This window comes from Ixodes scapularis, unplaced genomic scaffold, assembly GCF_016920785.2.
Source record: "Ixodes scapularis isolate PalLabHiFi unplaced genomic scaffold, ASM1692078v2 PGA_scaffold6__148_contigs__length_123643588, whole genome shotgun sequence".
Taxonomy (NCBI): domain Eukaryota; kingdom Metazoa; phylum Arthropoda; class Arachnida; order Ixodida; family Ixodidae; genus Ixodes; species Ixodes scapularis.
In genome coordinates this window covers 110,359,097-110,382,780 of record NW_024609881.1, presented here as the reverse complement: position 1 = coordinate 110,382,780, position 23,684 = coordinate 110,359,097, and the positions used below count along the sequence as shown (strand labels likewise).

The following is a 23,684-nucleotide window of genomic DNA, read 5'->3' as shown; positions in this document are numbered from 1 at the left end:
ACGACAAGAACCATCGCCACCTGGAGTACAACGTCGGAGACCTGGTTCTGAGGAGAATGCACCCACTGAGTAATGCAGCTTGCGGATTCGCAGCATCGCTGGCTCCGAAGTGGGATGGGCCCTACGAGGTAAGTACGCGAGTGTCGCGGCTTACGTACAGACTCACTCGACCGAACACAACCGAGGAGTCTGGCCCTGTTCACGTGACCGATTTAAAGGTGTACTATACCTTCGCGACCAGGACGGCGATGGACGAGAAGCGGCTGATGAGGACGGGGAAAGCCCCGTCTCGGCCGGACGGCAGACGCAGTTCGGAGCACGGATGGAGCGCGCTGGCCGGACGGTGCATGACACTGTCGGCGAGCTCACTTCTAACAGGAGTTTCTGCCGTCACTACAATCTGCGGCGCAGGGTTTAATCCATTTCTGTGTTTTTAACTGTATTTCCTTCCCACAGAATGCCTTTCTGGAACGACGCCGGACGCCGAGCACGTGCCGGCGCTGGACGGGGACGACCGCCAGGCCAGAACGGGGGCGCTAATGCTCCCCCAAGTACCCGGGGTGGGCGCCCCGGGTCGAGGCGGCCCGACTCCCGAGGTCGGCGACCATGGAGGTGGCCCCACGATCGGGCGTCGGACGCTGAGTCCGGACAGCGCCAGGCGGGCTCCGCGGATTCCGCGAGCCACCGCGCTGGCACACCGCAGAGTGGGTCGGGCCCGCCTGCGCGGGGAGGACCAGGCTCGAGCAGGCCTCTTCGCCCCGCACGATTTCCTTCCAGGAGAAGAGAGGGACCGTCACCGCAGGGGGGACGGGCCTGGAGCCGGCGGCCATGCCACACCGTGGCAACCTGGACGACATGGGACGGGCAGCGGGACCTCCATTTCGTGTCCCGCCAGCGTTGGCGGGACCAGCCGAGACCGGTCCACGACACGCCCGGTGTCGAGGTCCCGCCGCCCTTCCTGGGGCACACGCTGCCCGCCTTCGAGTTGGCCCCGGACCTGCAGGACCCCTGCTGCCCAGACAACACAAGTACATTCGACGTACATCCCTGGGTGATCCTTTCAAGATATTTGGATATCCCTGGGAAATGCGAATATATGCAAAGATAATCCAGGGACATTCTCGGGATATCGAAATGGCCACTTTGAGTTTATCCCAGGGTGTTACGTGACAAATCTTTAAGGATGACTGCGGGACATTTTAAGGAGGTCCCAGCATATCCTAAGGAGCTGCATGACAGATCTTTATGGATGACTGGAGGACATTTTAAGGAGGTCCCAGCATATCCTATGGAGCCACGTGACAAATCTTTTCGGATGACTGTAGTACATTTTAAGGAAATACCAGGACAGTGCACCGATCTTTCCCACGTTGCTTTATTAAACGTATGACTAGTAACAACGTCTTAGGCGTAAAAATTCTTCAAAGATGTCGCTGAAAAAAAAAAAAAAAAAAAAAAACTCTTAATGACATTTCCTCACACTTGGTTTTATGTCAATATAACCACTTGAAAAAACATCTGCCGAAATTGCTGCTTAGATTTTCGTTGAAATGCAAACCATTTTACAGTTTTAGTACAATAATTGCAAATTCATGCCTTACACTAAGATGATAGCCACGTGCCTAAGACCTAGGGCAATGGTATTATTAGTGCGTGCAACTGCTCTGCGGAATCTGTATAAATTATTTAGCGCGTCTCTGGTTCTAAAAAAAATATACAGCGCCCGTCGTCTGTTTGGTATTCGTACCATAACTGGCGCGGATTACATGCAAGCTATGTGTTGTGAAATTCTTTTCCCTTTAGATTACGGACTCTTTTTTGCCCGCTAGTTCTAGGAAAATAATTTGCCTAATAACCATAGCCAAATAATTTGCCTAATAACCATAGCCTAATATTTTGCCTGCTATATTGTTTTTATGTGGTACGACCGACCCACTGATCGACATTTACAGGGTTCGACCAGAAATGTTTCGCGTTTACAACTGAACATTAGGAAAACAAGAAACAGCGCAAAAAACACACAGGATAAGTGGAAGAAGTAGACGGAACAAGCGTTGACTGACAACTAAAGTTCACTGAAAACACAAAACACACTAGCAAAAGCAACCACCATCCAAAATCCAAAAGCAAACACAAACAAAAAAACAAAGAGCTATAATTTTCAAGCTTTCATTGATGATGGTCTATCGTGCTTGCTTTTACTGCATGCTTTTTTGGTTGTTTGATTGCTTTTGTGTTTTTGATGGTGGTTTCTTTTGCTCGTGTGTTTTTTGTGTTTTCAATAAACTTTTAGTTGTCAGTCAGCACTTGTCCAGTCTACTTCTTCCACTTGTCTTGTGTTTTTGTGCAGTTCCTTGTTTTTGCCATGAAACAACTCGCCTGTATCGCCACCTTAATAAACATTAGGGTTTGGAGGTTGCAGAGGCATCATAAGTATCCCCTCTATTAGTATGAGTAGGATACTTCAGCTTTGCTTGTGAATACTATACTCAGTACAAAACAAATATACAAAATGTAAATTTTTGGCTTATTAAAAAGTTTGACGATGGAGCAACCATCTTCAATACTGTTATATACTTGGGAAATGTGTCTCCCTATTAACGTTTGCTGAGTTATAGTGACTGGGGCTCTCACGAGAGGAAAAAAGCGCCAGCAATGTCGAAAGCATGACTTACCTCTGGAGCTACCTGCTCCTGTATTGGGCTAATGGCAAAGAAGTAACACCAAAATCTGAAAAGAAAGTAAGCGAAGAAAGGACTTTTAAACAGAACATCACCGAACACTTAATCTCCATCAATCATTTCGTTTCCATAGACCTGCCAACTTATAGATAACCATTGAGACTGTTTGGCTCCAAATAAACATATTGCACAGTGACTAGCACTCTCGCGTGAGAAACAAAAAAAAAAAATTGGCAGTTTCTGTCAAAAGCATCCCTTACCTCTGGAGCTACCTGCTCCTGTATTGGGCTAATGGCGAAGAAGTAACACCAAAATCTGAAAAGAAAGTAAGCGAAAGAGGACTTTTAAACAGAACATCACCGAACACTTAATCTCCATCAATCATTTCGTTTCCATAGACCTGCCAACTTATAGATAACCATTGAGACTGTTTGGCTCCAAATAAACATATTGCACAGTGACTAGCACTCTCGCGTGAGAAACAAAAAAAAAATTGGCAGTTTCTGTCAAAAGCATCCCTTACCTCTGGAGCTACCTGCTCCTGTATTGGGCTAATGGCGAAGAAGTAACACCAAAATCTGAAAAGAAAGTAAGCGAAGAAAGGACTTTTAAACAGAACATCACCGAACACTTAATCTCCATCAATCATTTCGTTTCCATAGACCTGCCAACTTATAGATAACCATTGAGACTGTTTGGCTCCAAATAAACATATTGCACAGTGACTAGAACTCTCGCGTGAGAAACAAAAATATTGGCAGTTTCTGTCAAAAGCATCCCTTACCTCTGGAGCTACCTGCTTGCGGAAGACATGCTAGGCAGTCGGGCTTGGTGGCACAGACATACCAACTTCTTTAAAGTAAGGAAGGACAAAGGAACCTTTAGTGGGCTATCCCTGTACCCTTTGTTCCCAGAAACATTTGGAACTAACCTGTCAAGTAACTGATTAATATGAGGTTCAAAAGTTGTCTTTGTTGCAGTTGGAAAACGAGTGACTTAAAAACAAAACAATGATTTCCAGAAACAAATTTTTGAAACATTTTCACGTAATGCTGGGCTGCAATTTTTAATCAGTACTGCATATCAGTATTCCGGTAAACTTTGAGGATTCATTCAATAACAATAGCGATATAGTGTCTTTATGCTTGAGAGACTTATTTTTCAAACATGTTCCAGTATACAGCTAACACTTAAAGAACAAATAGAATGATTTGATACTCTTGCAGATCTACTTTCTTGTTGTTTCCATTACAAAACATTAAAAGCATTGATTCTGATAATTCTGCAAATAGTATTTTACATTAATCTAACTTGTAATTAACTGGATAAAACCAAAGACTATCCGTCATAAAAAATATGTTTGAAAGATGAGTTTACAGATTAATATCACAGCTGTATTAAATGCTTGTCACATTTAATATGTTGATTGAATAATTATTAATATCAAAAAAATATATTTTAACATACTTTTGGCTGCTTTGTCCAGTCTCTCCTTTGAATGGGCCAACCATGACTTAACTGTTTGTTCGACATCATAATCCGTGGCACCAGAAAGCTTACCCTGCGCTTTAACAGTTTCTGAAACAATACGAAAGCATGAAGTCAACAGCCGTCGGGACCTCCGAACCACAGAGCCACCACCATATATGCCCCTGAAGGAAATGAGTAGCGCAAACTTGAGTTCGACATCTCAGCGACTGCCACGTTAGACAGAACTCCGTTTGGGAATGCATGGGGAATCGGGAAAAAAAAAACCTCTTTCCCTTGTTACTACTAAATGTGCAGTGTTAAGACTAATATTAACATAATGTGGATGTTTTATAAACACAGTCTTATTAAACTTAAATCTTGGTGCAAATACAGTTGCCGCATTTTTAGTTAAAAACGACCCAGGTCGAGTAGACAATTTCAAGTAGACATTTCACACACGTGACCAGTAGACAATTTCACACACGTGACCAGCTTCGACCAACGAAGAGCGCTTGCCTTGCTCATTTCTCTCGAACTGATGGATGTCTGCAAATTTTGTTGGAGAAGGCAAGGAACAGGGTCGATCCGTCAGCGAAGCCCTTGATTAAAGGAATGCGCAACCCTGCTACCTTCAGTAGCATATGCAGTGCTCTATCCCATCTAGCCTCTCCCTCACAGTGTCGGGAAACCAAACGGGGAGCTTGAGAAGCAAATTTGTCGGCTCCTCTCAGCACCGATTTTGCTGCAGCCATTCTCACCCTAGAGAACATGCTGTGTCATGCTGTCAGATGAACTAACCAAACACCACTAAGCATGACGACTTCCATCATCAAGCGGGTATCATTCATGCCGCCCAATAAAATGCTCTTCCATCCCCGGAGAAGTGCCAATGTCACCACGCTAGTGCAGGAAAGGGCGACGTTTTCGTAAAGCGGTACACATTCCCCACAGTTGGTGGGGACTTGTCCCTTGTGTGAATCCTGCTTAAAAGCACAACAGCAACACTTCCGTAACAAAGCATTCACATTTGCAGGTAAATTGGCATTCATATTGTGCACGCTTACTGTTAATATACATACTAACACAATGGAAAAGATGGTTTTGAAAGGCCTACCTTTAATGATTTCCCAGCAGGCGAGTTCGTTAAACTTGCGCTTGCCTTTACCCCCCTTGAAGCTGTACTGAACAGCGATGTCGTCGGAAAGCAGTCCAACGAGAATTCTCCTTGTCATGTCAGGTCCAGAAGAACCCCCGTACTTGCCCCAGGAGACCATCTGACATTGAACAACCATGTAATTTCAGCATGAAAAACTACGGAATTCCACCCCATATTAGTATTCAGCTATAAGTTTAAAATTGTCTAAAATAGGAGTTCTATGGTTGTTTTACTTCCCATAAAAGTTCAGTTTCTGACTTTATTTGAATTGTAAGCCCAAGGTATTCTAGTTCACCACTGCTTTTTCCGCTACACTGCAATGCATTCACATTACAAATAGTAGTCGATCCATCTGCTTCAATGTTAGCTGCTAGGCAAAAGATGAAGCGATTGCACAATCTACTAGCGGAATGAATGGACACAAGGTCTCTTCCAAGTAGCAAACATGGGAGACTAACGCCCTTCCGTCTTGACTACACATCCGGCATAACCACCCCAATATCTTTCAAAAATAATTTTCTTGCTTAAAGGCCGACGACCAGTTCGCGCTTTCCACTTCTGCCCCGCTTGCTCCTCTCCACCCTTCTACCCTGCCCACTGCTGCCGGTTTCTTTTTCCCCATGGTGAGGAGGATCTTCTGCCTTGCAGAACCTCGAGTCTGGTCGTCGGCTGTTAACGTACATTATTTCAGCATAATCTTACAAAATGAAAGCTATGAATCAATAGAGCTGGACCCTAAAATAAATACAATCAATACAGTGAGCAAGATTGTCCGCTAGTTGGCCATGTATCCACTACTCATGGTGCATTCTGAAAGCGCACTTCTTGAGCATTCTTGGCATTTCCCATTGAGCATGCCTTCTTTTCTTTATATTCTCATATTTTACGAGCTCGTGCTAACATTCTCATGCACAAGGTGCATTTTTGTTCACTTGTATGCCACGTGCAGTATACTCAAAGCCACTAAAACCATAATTGGCCTATTGATTAAAACTGCTCTAACCCGTTTAACGCTCCTACTGTGCAGATATGTTTTTAGTGCTTACAAATATGTTAAAATGAAGGTTAGTGCAGGTGGCTATTCACTTTATATAGGGTAAATTGTCAATAGCAGTCGAAGAGCAGACTTAAGTTATATAAGTAGACTCACCAGCCGTTTTTTTTTCTCTTCGGAGCTTGCCACAGAAGCATCAAAGTCTAAAAACGTTGCGAGTTCATTGAAGGGCCCAAAGGATTCGCCTGAGACAAGAATGTTCTCGTCGTTGCTGTTCGAGACCAGGTTGGTTAGCAACTCTAACTTCAGTGCATGTTCATTCAGCTTGAATTGGATGATGTGCAGTAGGCGCAAGATCTCCTTGAAAAAATCTGTAACAATGAGGGGTTTAAATTTTTTGAAAGTCAGTGAAGAGCTGGAAAAGCTTAAGAGGGGACATGGGCCTAAGTTTCAAAATTTTTTTGAAAAAATTCCGTTTTAAATTTCGAGGTTTTTGGTTTTAGAAACTAATTATACACCCGTACACTAAATTTCATAACTATGTGCCAAATAGTTCCGTTGATATAAAATATTTTCAACAGATTGTGAGGCAGTGACAAAGTAAAAGAGTTCAATGTTTGAATGCAGTTTTCTCAGTTCCACTTTTTGCTGCAAATTTGGTACGAAGGAATCTTTTGTTCGAAGGTAAAAGTATTCTGATACCACAATCAAGATGTTTCTGAACTGCAGCCGCTTGAGGCGGCCATGAGAAACACGCGGCATGACGTCAATGGGGAATCTTGTAGAAAGATAGAAAGTTGTGCGAATACCTGCTCGATAAAAGGTAACTTTTCTATAAATCTTGTTGTTCCAACATAAATATAAATGCGCCAAAACCCTCGTATCATCGACAAAACTTTTATTATATGGAGCTTTAGTGGCGCCATCTATCCAAGGTCCACAAAACCGTCGGCTCTACCTGGTACCGCGAACAGCCGCCAGAAGCCGGAGGGGGAGGGGGACATGGCGGGATGGGTAGTGATGAAACTTTCCTCCTCTCACCATATTGTTCGCTCTGCGCGCGTCAGCACGTGGTCACGAGCAAGCGGATGAGTTCTCGCCGCTCACTGATGGCTCTAAAGAGAGCTTCACCGGAACCCCGCGCCTTCCCATTGACGTCACAGTGCACTTGACTCGGAAGATAGTGAATGAGTTGAGAGGCGCCGAAAACCTCAATCTTTGTCCATTTTTAAAATTAAAACTAGGGCATGCAGGCGAATGCGTTTTTTTTGTTCTTTACTTCAGAAATGCCGAGACACCAACTTCCACATTAGTTAAGCAAAGCACTGAAACTGTTGCACAGCTCCTTTAATAAAGCAGGACATGGCCGGGTAGACAATACCTGTAAAACCTTGACTGAGCAGAAAGATATTATATAGCAGGGCATGGCTGGGATAGACTAATTAATAATCTTTAACTTTTATGGTGCTATGGCCTAGATGACTGCAAATCCTCAGAACACAAAGGAGCTACAGCAACAGCAAGTTCTCATTTTGCTTACTTGGAGTGACATGATCGGAACGAGTTGCCTGAGGCTCATTTTGGAGTGGCACCAACCCTGTTGCAGCACTAAAATGGGGGGTTCCTGCCCTGAAATCACTTCCTGCTGTGGAACAGCCTGCAAAGAAAACAAACAAAATGACCATAGTTTTAGTTAGCTCTATTTAAATTCTATCTGTAGTTTCTTTTGTTGCAGCTGTCTGTTTGCCTCGGCAGTTACTAAACCTGTGTTCCATCACATCCCCAATTCCTATCTGGCCACACTATTGGTTGCTGTATCAGAATACAGTAGAAACGCATATTTCTACGAAATATGAAGGCCAACAGCGGAAGGGTTATAAGGCCAGTCCAATACAGACTTGGCATGGCGCTGTCACTTGCTTGAGGATCTCTGCACTGAAGAGCTGACTCTGATCTGGCAGTCTTGTGTCTCCTGAACTGATCTACATGCCAAACAAAGAAAAAGAAACTTTTTACCTTTCTAAAGCAAATCATGACGTCTTGAATCTCAGCATTCATGCCATGATACAATGAAGTTGATAAGATTGGAAAAATGCAGAAGCAACATTGCCAACCTCCTTTTCAACAGAGGCCACAAAATGCCATTTATTATAGTGTGATGCATTTTAAATATACTCCCGTGATGCATTCACACTGAAAATATTTTAACTAATATTTAATGTCATGCTATAAAGAAAAAAGCACACGTCACATGAAGCGTTCTATACCTTTCCCAAGGGAATGACTAACCTCCTTGACACTATAGGCCGACTCAAATTAAGACAGACCTCTGGAGTATGTTAGATGCATTGTCAGCAACAATCTTTATGCATAAAGGTAGCTAAAGAATTTAAAGATGGGTGTTTCTGTTTCGAGTTGGGTTAACAAAATAACAATATATTGTGCTGCATTAATCATAGGATATACAACGTGCAAATCCATTTAACTAAGGCAATTTTTTGGATTAAATAAAAAGCAATAATGACCTAGACGGGCCTTTGTGACCTGGTTGTGGCTCCTGTCTTGAGTACCACATAGAGTTGATCGGTTTAGTAGCTCTACAAGAAAAAAAAAATCAGTGATTAAAAAAGACTATTAACTGTTACACTTGGTTAATTTTCGGTTGCTTACAAAATTATGTCACCTGTGTTACGATCAGGACGTTGCTTTGGATGCAACGGCGAGGCAGATGCTGGTGGCGATGGCAGTGGTAAGGATACAGCAAACTGGTAGCTGTCATCAGAGTCTGAGTCCGTGCTATAGCGCCTGGCTCGCCTACGCCGCCTCTTCGGCTGTTCAATCTCACTGTAGAGGTCTGACAACTCCTCAGCCTCAGGAAGCCTTTTCCGTGCATGGTCATATGATGCTGAAGAATATTGAATGGCAGTTAGATGTCGCTCCATAAAGGCCGTAAGTATATGCAATGGTTATACATCATGTTCAAATTTGGCATTATATATCTTGTACCAAGAAAAGCCCCCAATTAAAAGTGCCTACAGCAAACATGTTGACGCGAGCGCAGCTGAGTCAGCATGAACCCGTCTTCCACGCCCGTGGCTCGAATCCTGAAACCTGCTATCGTTTTACCTCTTCCCATTGCTGTAATGTTCTAGTAAAATCGAAAATCTTACCATTTCTTGGGGATCAGAATGTTTGAGGACCGAACTTTCTAGACCGAATCTGCCAGGAGGCAGTGCGGTTACAAAAGGGACTTCACGTGGCTGCGTAGTGCCACCACCGTCAAAGGATGTATGGGTTAATTGTTTTGTTTTTATTTTGTAGGCACAAGTCTGCCTTATTAAAACTCTGTTTTAAGTATTATAAAAAAAACAGTTTATTGCTTCATTCGTGAAAGCATGTGCACGGGTGCGGCAAAAAAAACCCATAAGAAACATATTCATCCAGTTGGCATCTGTGCTAATACAGACTTGATTCAAGATAAAATAAATTGTTAGCCTCACAGTGACTGATAACACTAAGTGGAAATGGAATAATCTATGAATCTATGAGTAAATACTCACCAAACCATCCAATGGGAATGCATCGAAGTCGCCGCCACTCGGACGTCGGCTGCTCACCGTTTTTGACCAAGGATTGAATCTTTCCAGTGTCCTTTGGCCAATAGCAGATGTCCCCGTCTAACCAGCTCTCATGTATGAGTGCCACACCATTCTCTTCATCGGGAAACTTTGCGATAATAAATGGTTTCTCTGAGAAAGATGAAATGTTGCATTTTAAGACATCTACCAGTGCGCAACTCTAACCAATCGGACACGTCAGCAGCGACATCGTCGCTCCTGTGGCCTTTGGGAAAAGGTAACAGCAAAGCCAAACATAGCATCCCAGAACTCGTCTAACATAGCTCAATTGAGATGCAACAGTGGGTAGACTGCAAACTTGTCACCCAGAGGCAGTCGAACACATTTGAACGCCACATCTTGTAGGGGCCATGATGACACTGTGTGTGGGCAAGAAACTAGAGAAATATTAAGAAGCGACGACCGGCATGGATATGTGTACAGATCCTCTACTACAGAGTACCTCCTTCCAACAAGCACTGGCTTCTTGGACAAGCATGAAAATGCAATGCTGTGAACCTCTATGATGCCACCATCCAGAAGTGTACATGTGTTGTCTCGTTTGTTTGTTGCAATACAGAACCTTCCTGGAATGTCGACTTTTCTGTACTGAGGGCTCCGACAGTGTGATGGCAGTGGAAAGTCTTCATGCTTCCCGGAAAATTTTATTGATTCGCTTGGTCGGATCTTGTCCTTGAAAGCAACGGCATTTTTTTTTTCTGCTAGCCTGTTGCAGAGTTGTTCTAGTGGCTTTTCTGGTTTCCTCAAACTCTTTTTGAAGTTTTGCATGTAGTTTTCAAATGCAAAGGCACTCCACCTGTCCAAATGACCGTGTGCCCTGACATCATTTGCCAAGTGCAAGAGCCCATGAACATTGTATGAAATAAATTCGGTTCCAAACAGTGACTTGCAGGTCTCCACAAAGTAACGCAGAAGCTTTTCAGCATAATCAACAAGCTCCTTTGAAAGCCTTGGTGAAGCCAGGATTGTTATGGCACAATGGAGAATCATAAAGTTTGCCTGAAGGTCTGATCGAACTGTGGATGGAAAGATCACAGGACCAGTGTACAGCAGAAGAAGTCTGAATTCCGTTGCTTTCCACATCTCCATATCCCAAAAACTTCGAGGCCGACGACTAAAATCTGATGGAACAAAATGCCGCAGTGCTTCGCTTTTGGTGGAGAGCTCATCCTTTACATTTGACCCCATCCGACAGGCTTTTGGTCCTTTAAACCAGACCCTCATCAGCTTATGCACGACACCAATGCACACCAAATGCATGTAGTCAAGCGGGACTTGTGCTACCATGTCAATTGGTAGTTTCTCAAGTATGCTCACACCAGTGTGATGACCCTCATCAACATGGCTCCTGAAACTGTCATTTGTTCTTAAAGGGGCGTCTAACTCGGGGAAGCACATCCTACCAAGCGAGACTCCCTCAGTAGTGCACCTACTGCAACTTGAGTAGCCCGAGTGACCTTTGATATGTAGGATGTAGGCTCTAGCTGGAGCATCACACACTAATGCTGTAAGCTTCACTTGGACGGTCACATCCCTAATGGTCACGCCGGAGTCAAGTGCCGCGTTTAAGTCATCTACGAGTGGTTGTAGGAATTCATTTGCTTTCAGAGCCTTTGAATGCCCATAGAACACACCAACTGGAAATGGTATGCCTGGTCCACAGTTAACCACCTGGCAAAGAATTGGCCAAAACTGTTCTTTTGTACTTTTCCTCAAGGGAAGTCCATCAATGTTGATGTGCAAATTCAGAACTCCGGGAAAGTGTTGGACATTCTCAAGGCTTTGCTGAAGTTGAGTAGCGAGACCAAAATGACAGTACTGGCCGCCACCTATGTTCACAATGCCCATACACATTCTAGGTGTTTGAAGAAGGGTTCTAGAGCACCCTGGCAGCTCTGCAAAGCAAGGGTGTGTGCGCTGAACCTTCAAAAGATCTGTCAAGCACTCATGAGTTACATTGTGTCTTATAGCCCATGTCTGGAGCATTGTTTTGAAGCTCTCAACACTATTCTTCTGTGTAGCACTCACTGATACAGATGTGCTTGGCACCAGTTCCTCAGTGATGTGGTTTATGTCAGCAGAAAACTGCTGTTCCCTAGAGTCAAAGGATATGCAAGAATCATCCGAGATGGACCCCAGTTGGTCTTGTGAAGAGGGATCGCCTGTTTCACTCGATTCCTGCTCAGAGCACGTCTCTGACTCGGAGGAGAGTGCAGCATTCAGATAACCTCTCTGAGGGTTTGACAAGACAGGGTTTGACAGGACAGGGTTTGTTTGCAGGGAGAGCTCATTGTCAAAAATTGACGCTGTAACTAAGTTGACACTATCTCTGACTGCATTAGAAATATGACGCCGTAGGGTACGTTTTGATTTTGGCATTGTCTGTAAATGAAACAAAAATACATCCTTAATGGCTGGATATTCACACACGACATGAGACACCTCAATAACATGAAATGTATACATGCAGCAGCTTCGTTCTAAATCTAGAAATAAAGCCTATGATTACTGCAGCTGCACTGCTGCAATGGGCAAAGATTATCTGGTTTTCAAACCTTTTGGCTAAGGACGTACCTGAAAGTCACGGATGATACAATGATTTATATAAGGCCTTCAACAGCCTTTGGAGACGGTCGTAAAAGCGCAGCTACATATTTCGATAATGTTCTGTCGTGGAATCTGGTATGTATGTACAGTCGGGAGCAAAAGTTTGCGGGGCACGGGAGCGCGTGCCGAAATGCATCGCCGCGCCGTTCGACGGCGCGCCGTCGCACCAAGAAGCAGCGCTTTGCGCATGCGCGCCTTTCGTGCTCGCTATCATGCCTCTTTCGCTCGTTTTTTTCTGACGCACTCCTGATAACACGAGTCGGCGCCAGGGGCGCGAGCCAGCGCTTACTGGCTGTCATGCTGCGCGTCTGCTTCAGCCTCCTCAGCCGCCGCGCTTTGTGACGGAGCTCCCGTGGGGGGATGGGACCAGGCGCTTCGTCACAAAGCGCGGCAGCCGAGGCAGCTGAAGAGGATACGAGGCATGACAGCCAGCGAAACGGCAACTTGCGCCCCTGGTGCTGACTCCGGTTATCAGGAGTGAGTCGGACAGAAATGAGCGAAAGAGACATGACTGCCAGCACGAAGGGCGCGCATGCGCAAAACGCGACTTCTTAATTCGGTGGGGCGCCGTTGCACGGCGCGGCGATGCATTTCGGCACGCGCTCCCGTGCCCCGCAAACTTTTGCTCCCGACTGTACATATATACTTATGAAATAGTTATGTTTTCTCCTGTTTTGGAGGCGTTCCTAAACTTTTTCCATTCTGTATTGGAGGCGTTCTTAAACTGTTTAGACCGCGACACAGCACGAAAAAGCGATCATCAACTTCTTCCCATATTAATATCATCAAACATGCTCATAGGGGTAAAATACAAGGGCTGTGTCTACAGTGCCGTCCGACGGCACTCCAATCGCGCCTACATTGCAAGTGCCATCCGAAAAAGTAGGATGGTGCGTATATCACTGAAAAGCTCGTCTACAGCCCCCCCCTACTCTTCCTCTCTCCTCCTCCTCCCTCCTCCCCTCCCTCCCTCCCTCCCCCTCCTCCCCCCCCCCCCTCCCCCCCCCCTCCCCCCCCCCCCCCCCCCCGGCCGGCTTGCGTTCACGCCGCTTCGCGGCGACAGTATGCGGCAGCTAATTACAAAACTATTGACCCATTTGGTTTGCCGGCTGACCAAGTTCCGCTGTACCCGATGCACCTCCGGAAATGAAGCCCCATACCGTTTCGTTCAGCGAAGTTTCGACGACAACGTTCGCTTTTCCTGTGTTAATCGTAAATAAATGTAAATATCGCCAAATGCGTCGGCAAAATAAAATTTTCGAGAAAACAAAAACAAAAAAGTAGGCCCGCACTGGGGAACGAACCCGGGACCACTTGCTTATGAGACAGAGATCCTACCACTTGTTTTATACGAGACTTTCGGACGGCACTTGAACGCGCGAGTGGAGTACCGTCGGACAGCACTTGAACGCTCTGCAAGAGTGCCGTCGGACGATATTCTAGACCACGACCAGTCGTGCTCTAGACACTACGAAAAAAAAAAATGCGCGTGACCAACGCGCTGGCTGTCGCACACACAGCGAGCCACAGCCCAAGCACGCCTTCGGCGTCTTTTTTTTTTTTTTTTTTTTACATTACCAAGATAGGATATCGAGAAGCACGAACATTTTCCTGATAATTTGTAGCCCCAAACACACATTTTCCACGACACTAAGAGTTTTGATGACACCAAATGAATTCTAGAAGACTGAAAAACAGTGCATAGAGTCAACACTCAATCCGGCCTTTTGCCCAAATTGCAATCCTCACAATCCTTATTATGTCTCTGTTCGTCAACTAACTCAAAGACTGAAGCCCAGAGGTCGATTTTAAGTGCCCGTTTGGACCGAAATGCCTTTATAAATTGTCCGAATTACCAAACAGTGCGAGGCTATGAGGTACCGACCGTTTACTCGCTACAGCACATCAAGAAATGCAAAATCCAAATTCATGCAAGACATTTAAAACAGTGAGCATAGAACGTATACGATCCATACCGTGGGTGTCGTTCATTATTTAGAGTTGCAAATTCTTCCAACGACGAGTGAACAAGCTATGACGACGAGCACGGTGACGACGAACAAACAGCGCGCGCGCGAGTTCTCAATAAAGATGGCGACCGGCAAAACGCTAGCGTTCATACACCGGCACTAGTTGCGTATTTCAAAGTAAAATTCTTAAACACTATTCCAGCTAAAGGTCTACAAAATAAATTGATTAAGATGTTTATTATTGCTGAAATTGTATTTATTTAACGTGTTTTGTGCGTCTAAACAAATACGAAAATAAAGTACGTTTTTCATATCCTCGTTTGATCTCCCTAGAATATCTGGTGGGTACGTGAGACGATGCACCGATAGGAATCTCCTAGGGACATACTGGGGATGTCATATCCCGAGCAGTAGGTTGGGAGCTTGTAGGGATATCCTGGGGATATTGTGTGTTGTCTGGGTGGCTCTGCCGGGTGCCGGTGGTTCACCGCGAGACCCACGAGGCCAGCCCACGCCACCAGGAGCTGCTGAGGGCGGTGGGCCCCCCCCACGTGCGTCGAGGCGGCGCTGCGGCTCCTCCAGGGGGACCGGCCCGACCTCCTGGCGCCGGCGGCCCTGGAGCTTCCTGAGGAGGGGGCCACCTCTGCAGCCTCCACCGCCGCTGCCTCTACCGCTGCGACCGCCGCCACCGCGGTCTCGGACACGTTGCCGCCCCCGCTGGTGCCACTCGCCGGCCCGGCCGAACCCCTCCCGCCTCCGCCTCCGCCCGCCGAGGACACGGTGATGGCGGAGCTGGAGGAGTTCCTGGCCGGGGACCGTCCACCCTCCGCCGACTCAGGCCCCCCGGGGTCCGAGCCTTGAGGGAGGGGAGGTGTGGGGACCCTCTCCCTGGCTCCCCCGCGCTCCGTGACCTTCCCGGTCCCCGCCGCCGTACCGTCGGGCGCTCCTTCGTTCCCCGTGACCTTCCCGTTTCCTGTCGCCGTCCTGTCGCGGAACGTCCGAGCTCTCCGGGAGGAACGGGGCAAGCGCCCCCTCACCCAGCGCTGACGTCGGAGGGTCGGCTCGCGGCAAGGTTCCCGATTGGACGGTCGGCGGGACAAGGACTTGGGAAGGTCTTAAAAGGGGAACGGAGACAAAGGAAGGGGTCTTTGGCTGGCGACTTCGAAAGGGACCGGTCAGGGAGGTCATCGGGACAACAGCGACGAGCGGATCTTCAACGACGTGAGTTTGAGTAAACTCTTTTGAACACGCACTGTGTGGGTGACTTCTTGGGGAGCGAGCGAGGCACGTCCCGATCGGGCGTCGATCAGGTAGCGACCCACATAATCTGAGTTTATGCGGGCATCTTCTAGCTCCGATTCCCTCAGACCCTGTCTCCGGATGAATATGACACTGCAATACTGCGCTCTCGGCAAAAGGGTTTATTCACTCACTCATTGCCTTGGGGGATTTTCGGGATCGGGGGACGGTCATCAGCGAGAACGGGGGAGAGTCCGCTGCCACAGCAGCTTCTCCGAGTCCCAGCGGTGGTCATCCACACCGCGTCATGGGAACATCGTCGTCCAGGGTCACTGTCCGGTCCGCTTGTCGAGTCCGCCCCTCGACGTAGTGCCCGCATTCTCCGCGCCAGCGTCCAGCGCCGTCCGAGCTCGCCTCCGTGACCGGTCCCTTGTCTAGTCGGCAGCCCAAGCTCCCTTCCTTTGTCTCCGTTCCCCTTTTTAAGACCTTCCCAAGTCCTTGTCCCGCCGACCGTCCAATCGGGAACCTTGCTGCGAGTCGACCCTCCGACGTCAGCGCTGGGTGAGGGGGCGCTTGCCCCGTTCCTCCCGGAGAGCTCAGACGTTCCGCGACAGGACGGCGACAGGAAACGGGAAGGTCACGGGGAACGAAGGAGCGCCCGACAATACAGCGGCGGGGACCGGCAAGGTCACGGAGAGCGGAGGAGCCAGGGAGAGGGTCCCCATACCTCCCCTCCCTCAAGGCTCGGACCCCGGGGGGCCTGAGGTTGCGTGGTCCCCAGGACCCTTGGCAGGGAGCTCGTTCAGCTGAGTGTCACCGATGACGACGAGCACCCTCGATGATGATGATGGCATCAAACCAAGCAGGTCAGCGGTGAACGTCCATTCACTGGGAAGCTCGTCACCGACGGAGCACGGTCCACGAACTGGTCCGGAGCACCACAGCTCACAACACGGACGGGCACTCAGGCACACACAACACGCCGGCTCTTAAAGTTCGCTTCCGTCCCTAATGTAGCAGACAGCGAATCGCGCAAAAACGAATAGCGGCACGCTATATCAGACAGCGCGACGAAACCAAAATCTTTCGATCGTTGGACATGCCACGAAATAAAAACGAAACTCTTCATCTCAATACTAGCAGGCAGGCAATCATCAAGAACATCACGCTGCACGTTCATGAGGTACTTAAGTGGAAAACCATTCCTTAACTAAAAAGTATGAGCACTCAATGCATACTTAAATCGTACATACGCCCGCTATACAACATTTGCTCCTATCAAACACAACCCCATTCTTTTAAAACAGTAAGCAATCTACCAGAGCGTCAGAACCGCACACCTCCGACAAGATTATTAATCTCCAACACATTCGCGAAGAACGCACAAAACCTCAAAAACTAAGAATAACCTTCCGTAAAACAGAAACGGTCACAAATCCAGTCGCGTTCGCGAGGTGCGACTCGAAAAAAAACACGCTGCCAACAACCCATGACGGGCACTCATGCACTCGGCGTTCACGCTACCGGAGCTACAAACACGCTACAGTCAAGCTACGCAGCACGCCTTCATCAGAAGGGGTAATCACATTACTGAGAGGCCGTTGTTCCGTGGTACCGGCCACTTACACCAGTACAAAGGGAACAGTACCTGGATCGTGCGAACAGCAGATCTCATTGGACAGCCTATTTACACGGCTATGTCTGTAACGTTTGGGCATGTACCAGACGTTACCGCTTCACTGCTCGGAGGCGACCACCCAACAGGAGCGACGAGCGCGTAACGGCGGTCCGCACCGAACCCCGCACGGGCTCGACAACCGCGATAAGCGCATCGACGCACGTTAGAGTTCTCCCCCGGCCAAACCCCGACACCGCATAACTAAAAAGTCTTCCAGCTGATGTCAAGGCCGGCCGGGATCGAGCAATACAGGTACGCCGTCAACGCGTCTCGCGACTCTTCAACGTTCTCGAGTCGAGCAAGGTGTCCACACACAAACGCAGTAGGTTACGCACAAAGCTCGCCCCCAGCCAAGTCAACACGCCGCATGACTGAAAAGTCTTCTTGCGACTGTAAGGACAGGCAGGGTTCGAACAATGTAAGTATCCCACACGCGCACCTCTCAACTTCCGCGCAACGAGCGCGATACCAAAATGCCAAATAATCTAACCGGCCGGTCTTGGGAATGGACGAGCTAATAAACTATATTTGCTCTGCATAAACAGTTTCCGCAGCGTCGAAGTGTCTACAGCATTTACCGCCGCCTGCCAACACCCGCTACCCATTCATGCAAAGGCTGCAGTTAGTACAGCGACGGGCTGACCGAACGCACAACAGTTATAGGCCGCCGACGGCCATGCCGCTGCCATAATTTCTAGGCTTCCCGGGCACGTACCCGCCGACGTGAACCGTACATTTTCCCGGGCCAACCGCGCATCTGTACAGGATAAAACTATGAACAACTCGTCACATCATCGCAAGACCGCCACTCCCTTCGTGCAGGTTTTCACTGCACGAGCCCAGCTCTTTCCTCACCTAGCTGTCTTTTCTCCCCTAAATTTATAATTTATCTCTAACCCAGGTCTCTGCACGACCAATTACGCTCTTTACGCCCTCGCGTCCCAACGCGAACCCAAGCACGGCTGAGAACCGTATCCGGCGGCAGCGCAAAGCGCGCGCTGGCCGCCGCTCCTCCGGAAACGGAGAAAACGAAATAAAGAGTAACTCCCGCCTCGAGGCTCAACCGTCGATATGGCGGTGTGAGGATCCGGAACCAACTGTGCGCACAATCAAACGGGATCAACCTCACAACTCTACAACCAGATACGCACGGGTCATGCCCATCGCGTCACACTGGACTCCACGAAGCATTACACACGCACAGCCACTGATAAGTGAACACGGAAACTCTGTGGCTTTCGGGATTTCGATGTCTACGCACCAGACATCGCGTATCCGGCACAATTTAGTGGGCTCAGCCCCTAAATGTAGCCTCTGGCCACAAGGTACTCGTTCAAAGCGATCTTGGTCGGAACCACAAGAGCGTATCCGTACCTTAAAACGCTGTCAACCAACGACGCTCAAAACCGCGCCGACAGCTCAAGCAAGGCCAACTGGGAGCTAGCATGGGATCAAACCGAGACGCTAGTCTCCTCCCGGACAAAATGCAATGCGGGAATAATTTCCAAACACAGTCCATGCAACCGCCATCCGCAATGGGTGCGTTCTCCACCCGGAGCGATGCCTCTCTAACGCGTCCGATCGGTAACAAGTGGTCCAAAACAATACATCGATACGCGAGCAAAGGCGGTTAGGCGCATCACATCCCCCAAACCGTGAGCCGGCATCTTTCCCAGCAGACGTGGACGGCCGGAGGCGTAGGTGGGGGGACGCCCGACGCTACAGGCCTCGCGGGGTGCGGTAATTTCGACGCACACAGCGCTCTTGCGTAGCAGGATCAACCTGCCAGCATCCAACGGTGCGCTGGACAGCAAATACTCATGGCGCTTCTCGTAACGGGGGATAAGTAAATTCCTGACAGGCTGGGGAAAAGGGTTAATCCCTTAAAACAGCGGTCAAAATCCGCGCCTCCTAGTCAGACAGGCGATAATGTCAGAGCCTCCGTGCGGCGCTCCCGCAACGAATCTTCGTGCGGCGCTCCCGCGACAAAGATGACCCCCAAAAAGAGCGCGAAACAGTGCCCCAACTCAACCGGAAACAGGTTAGAAATCGGAATGCTTTGATCAAAAATCAGGCCCCACGTTGCGGCGCCAGTTTATGCGGGCATCTTCTAGCTCCGATTCGCTCAGACCCTGTCTCCGGATGAATATGACACTGCAATACTGCGCTCTCGGCAAAAGGGTTTATTCACTCACTCATTGCCTTGGGGGGTTTTCGGGATCGGGGGACGGTCATCAGCGAGACCGGGGGAGAGTCCGCTGCCACAGCAGCTTCTCCGAGTCCCAGCGGTGGTCATCCACACCGCGTCATGGGAACATCGTCGTCCAGGGTCACTGTCCGGTCCGCTTGTCGAGTCCGCCAGTTAATGTAGCATGATGAGGGTGCCAGATTGAAGATGCGTAATCTAATTTAGACCAGACTAGGGCAGGATAGAGGAGCCGTTTAGTTGAGAAGGGGCGGATCTGAAATTGTGACGATGGAAAACCAAGCTTTTGTTAGCGGAACTCACAACTGAATTAATATGGTTTTCGCAGGAGAGGTTTGAAGTTAGAAGATCGCCGAGGTGTTTATACATATCCGTGGGTTGCAGAGGGATGTCATTAAGAAAATCAGCAGGAAAGGTTTGAAAAGAGGAACGAGAGAAGCGCATCCATTTACATTTGCTGACGTTAAGCGTCATCTGCCAGTTAGTACACCAGCTCTGAATTAGGTCGAGGTCATTCTGTAGGATTAAAGAGTCATCAGGGTGTGCTATTTTTCGGTAAAGGACACAGTCGTCGGCAACTAGGCACATGGGTGAAGATACCTGAAGAGGAAGATCGTTGATGTAGATGAGGAAAATTAACGGACCAAGCACCGTTCCCTGCATGAGGCACGCCAGATGTTACGGGTGCTAAAGTAGATAAAAGGGATATTGAACCAAAATTTGGATTTCGCAAAGTAAGGCTGCAGAAGTGTTGAACCGGACGCTACGAACTCGAAAACATCACTCGTATATCGATATCTCAAACGGATGGCCGTACTTTTGGAAAAGAAGGGCGCGATCAAGCGAGTTCTTTGACGTAACTGTCCACCGGGAGAATTCGAAAATGAGGAGAAGCGGTTTCGTTTCTCTCCTCCTCGCTTCGGTTCACCAGCTTGACGGGACGTAGCGAGGAGGAGAGAGAATGGGAATCGTGACGATCCTTGTCTCGTCGGCCGGGTTCTATCACGCACTTCTTTTCCAAAAAAATACGGCGATCCGTTAGATATATCGCCGTATGAGTGATATTTTTTTGGTTTTTAAGCTTCCCACCTATCCGCCCGGCCTTGTTTAGTGAGCTCAAAATTTCGGTTCAGTATCCCTTGAACAATCATTAACATAAACAAACTGATGACGCTGAGAGAAAAAAGATTCAATCCAGGAGAGAACATTATTATCGAGGTTTAATGGCGATAGTTTTAGAAGCAGTCTGTTATGCGGAACTTTGTCAAATGCTTTAGCGAAGTCGAGAAATACAGCGTCAGTGGGGTAGCCAGAATCAAGGTTTGCGAACAGGTCGTTGGTTAAGCAGAGAAGTTGGGTTTCGCAGGAGTTTTTTCGACGGAAGCCGTGCTGCGTTTGTTAAAAAAGGAGATAGAATCAAGGTGAATAGATAGCTGCGTGTGGATTACGTGCTCGAGTATTTTAGAAGGTACAGAAGTTAGAGATATTGGCCTATAGTTTAAAGGACAAGATTTATCACCGCTTTTGTGGACCGGGATGACCTTGCCGATTCTCCAATCCTCAGGAACCGCCGCCGTATCTAGTGATTGCTGAATTTTTTTGTTAGAAATAGGCTTGAGGAATATTTAGTGCTTTGTAAGACCTTAGAATTTATGCCGTAAACACCACAGAAAGGACATTTTCAGTGACTTAATAATACTAACAATACCTTCGTAATCAATACAAATTGGATCGATAGGTAAAACATTGGTAGTAATAGGTAAGGACAGTGTTAAGAAACAGTGGGAAGAAAATAAATGATAAAGAACTGTGGCACACTGATTAATCTCGATAATGTTCTGAGAATCATCAATAAGCGCTAGTGGGCAGTATGGTGCATGATTTACAACATTCCAAAATTGGCGCGGGTTGTTAAGCAGCATAGATGGGAGGGTCTCCTGGCTTCTGCTGCTCTAACATAATTTTATAATCAGTGGCACATTCATTATATCTAGACCAGGATAAAGCAGTGTCTTGTTTTTTGGCTACTCGAAAACGTCGTTTTTTCTTATTGTTAAAGGTTTTCAGTGAGCGCGAGTACCAAAGATTAGAAGACCGGGAACTGATGTTAATAGTTGGAACATGAGCTTCAATGAGTTGCAGTAATTTGTTTTTAAAAAGGCACCGGTTTTCATTTATATTCCTATTGTTAAAACCATCCAGGAAGACTGAGAAATAGCTCGAGAGGTTCTGGTTAAGCTGCTCATAGTTCCCCTTATTATATAGCCTTATTTGCTTGGTCAACCTGACTGGTTCTGGTGCTTGAAATCCTAGGTTATAGAACACTGCTTTGTGGTCACTGGTGCCTTCAAAACCGGTAAGAGAGGCAATAGATTTCGGATGGTTAGTCAAAAACAAGTCTAACTATTTGAACATGTGGTGGTTACACGGGTAAGGAAAGAAATCATCTGCGAAAGGTTAAAATCCAGGCAAAGACCGATAAAATCGCGACACTCACCAGAACTTCCACTACCAACGAGATCTGATAAATTCCAATTTATCTCACGGAAGTTAAAATCGCCTACCAAGAAAACAGAATGACCAGGATGCTGTGTGAACAAAATTGACAATTCATCATGCAAAGAAGTTAGAAAACTAGATGACGCATCTGGCGGTCGATAGCACGTCAACCAGGATTGTCTTAAAACCACATTTCACTGAAACCCAGATGGCCTCAACTGACATGGAAACGAAAAAAAGTGTGCTTTTGATACTTTTATCAATGCATATTAAAACGCCACCACCACGACGATCCTTCCGATTGCGTCAATAAAATGTAAAGTTTGAATGATTTGGCAGTATTTCATTGTTGTTTATATCAGGATGAAGCCAGGTCTCAGTGATCAGTACTATCGTAGCGTCGCATGTTGAAATACGACAACACAATTCATCACGCTTTGGTATCAAAACTGCGCGCATTTAAATATAAAACACCGATAAGTGAGTTAGAGTTGGAGGAAGCAACGCATTTCTTTTTACTGCCAGCGTGTGCCTATGCGGAAGCATTAACCACAGAATCGGAAACGGAGTCGTAAAGGAAACCATTTGAACCCATATGTGGTTTATCAAAACGCAGCTTATACGGACCTCCCTGTGACTTGGCGCATGCAAGAAGCCTCTGACGCGCAACGCGAACTTTCTGCGAGAAATCTTCAGACATAGAAAAAGGGAGGCCGCGCAGCTTCGGTCCACACAAAAGTAACAGTTTTCTTTTTTTTTTTGTATGAAGAAACGCTTGCAAAAATAGGCCTGTTCTTTTCCCGAGATTGGGTTCCCAATCTATGTGCACGTTTAATCTGAGAGATATCAAGTGTGACACCAAGTTTCTCACTAGCAAATTCTAAAACTTTTTGTTCGGATAAAGATGATGAGTCGCCGGCAGCATCGCGTATGCCATAAAATAGATTACACCGTCGCGAGCGGTTTTCAAAATCATCCAAGTCGAGATAGCAAAACTTCAGTTGCAGTGGACCGCAAAGCGACGGAATATTGCAGATTACATATATCTGCTTTGGCCTGCGTGATAGACAAAATTTCTTTTTCGAATGAAACAAGTTTTGCATTTAGCGCCGCCACCGAAGTCTCAAGTTGAGCCTGTTTGCCAAGAATCGCCTCGACATCGGCTTTTAGGGCATCTTGTCCCGCTGCAAGGCCGGTTACATTAGTATCGAGTTTCCGCATTAGCTCGTGCATACTATCAAGTTGTTTCACCTGCGCTTCCAATTCAGCCTTGGTAGGCCCGGGACCAGGATTTGTTTTAATGTCACCGGAAGAGAGTAGCAAATTACCAATAACGCGCGCACAATCACAAGCGAGACAAAGTAACACTTTGGGGCACGGGGATAGTAAAGAGTTTACGTTATTTGTACTCTTAGCATGCAACGAGAAACGTTTACAAACCTGTACGAGAGGAAGCATTTCATGCGTAAGCGACCGTGCTGCTTTAGCGTTCCCGTGCCCACTGAGAAAGGAGTGGCTTGCGCCGTCCTTATGTAGGCTGGGATCT

General features: G+C 47.3%; 1 protein-coding gene across 2 annotated transcripts; it reads right to left on the bottom strand.

Annotated features, from left to right (window-relative positions):
- Positions 1 to 1,365: 1,365 nt before the first annotated feature.
- On the bottom strand, positions 1,366 to 14,649 carry LOC115311910. 2 transcript variants are annotated; one of them, XM_040216867.3, is made up of 14 exons: positions 14,523 to 14,648; positions 9,862 to 10,050; positions 8,985 to 9,206; positions 8,827 to 8,898; positions 8,200 to 8,283; positions 7,842 to 7,958; positions 6,458 to 6,672; positions 5,266 to 5,425; positions 4,149 to 4,259; positions 3,466 to 3,533; positions 3,205 to 3,259; positions 2,942 to 2,996; positions 2,676 to 2,730; positions 1,367 to 1,433 (listed from the first exon to the last, which is right to left on the bottom strand). In XM_040216867.3, exons 1-10 carry the CDS (start codon positions 14,536 to 14,538, stop codon positions 3,496 to 3,498), a joined length of 1,224 nt encoding a protein of 407 aa, XP_040072801.1. In that variant the 5' UTR covers positions 14,539 to 14,648; the 3' UTR covers positions 1,367 to 1,433; positions 2,676 to 2,730; positions 2,942 to 2,996; positions 3,205 to 3,259; positions 3,466 to 3,495. The 2 variants fall into 2 exon arrangements, with proteins under 2 accessions (XP_040072800.1, XP_040072801.1); XM_040216866.3 differs by lacking the exon at positions 3,466 to 3,533 and having other exon boundaries at positions 1,366 to 1,433; positions 14,523 to 14,649.
- Between the last annotated feature and the right edge of the window lie 9,035 nt (positions 14,650 to 23,684).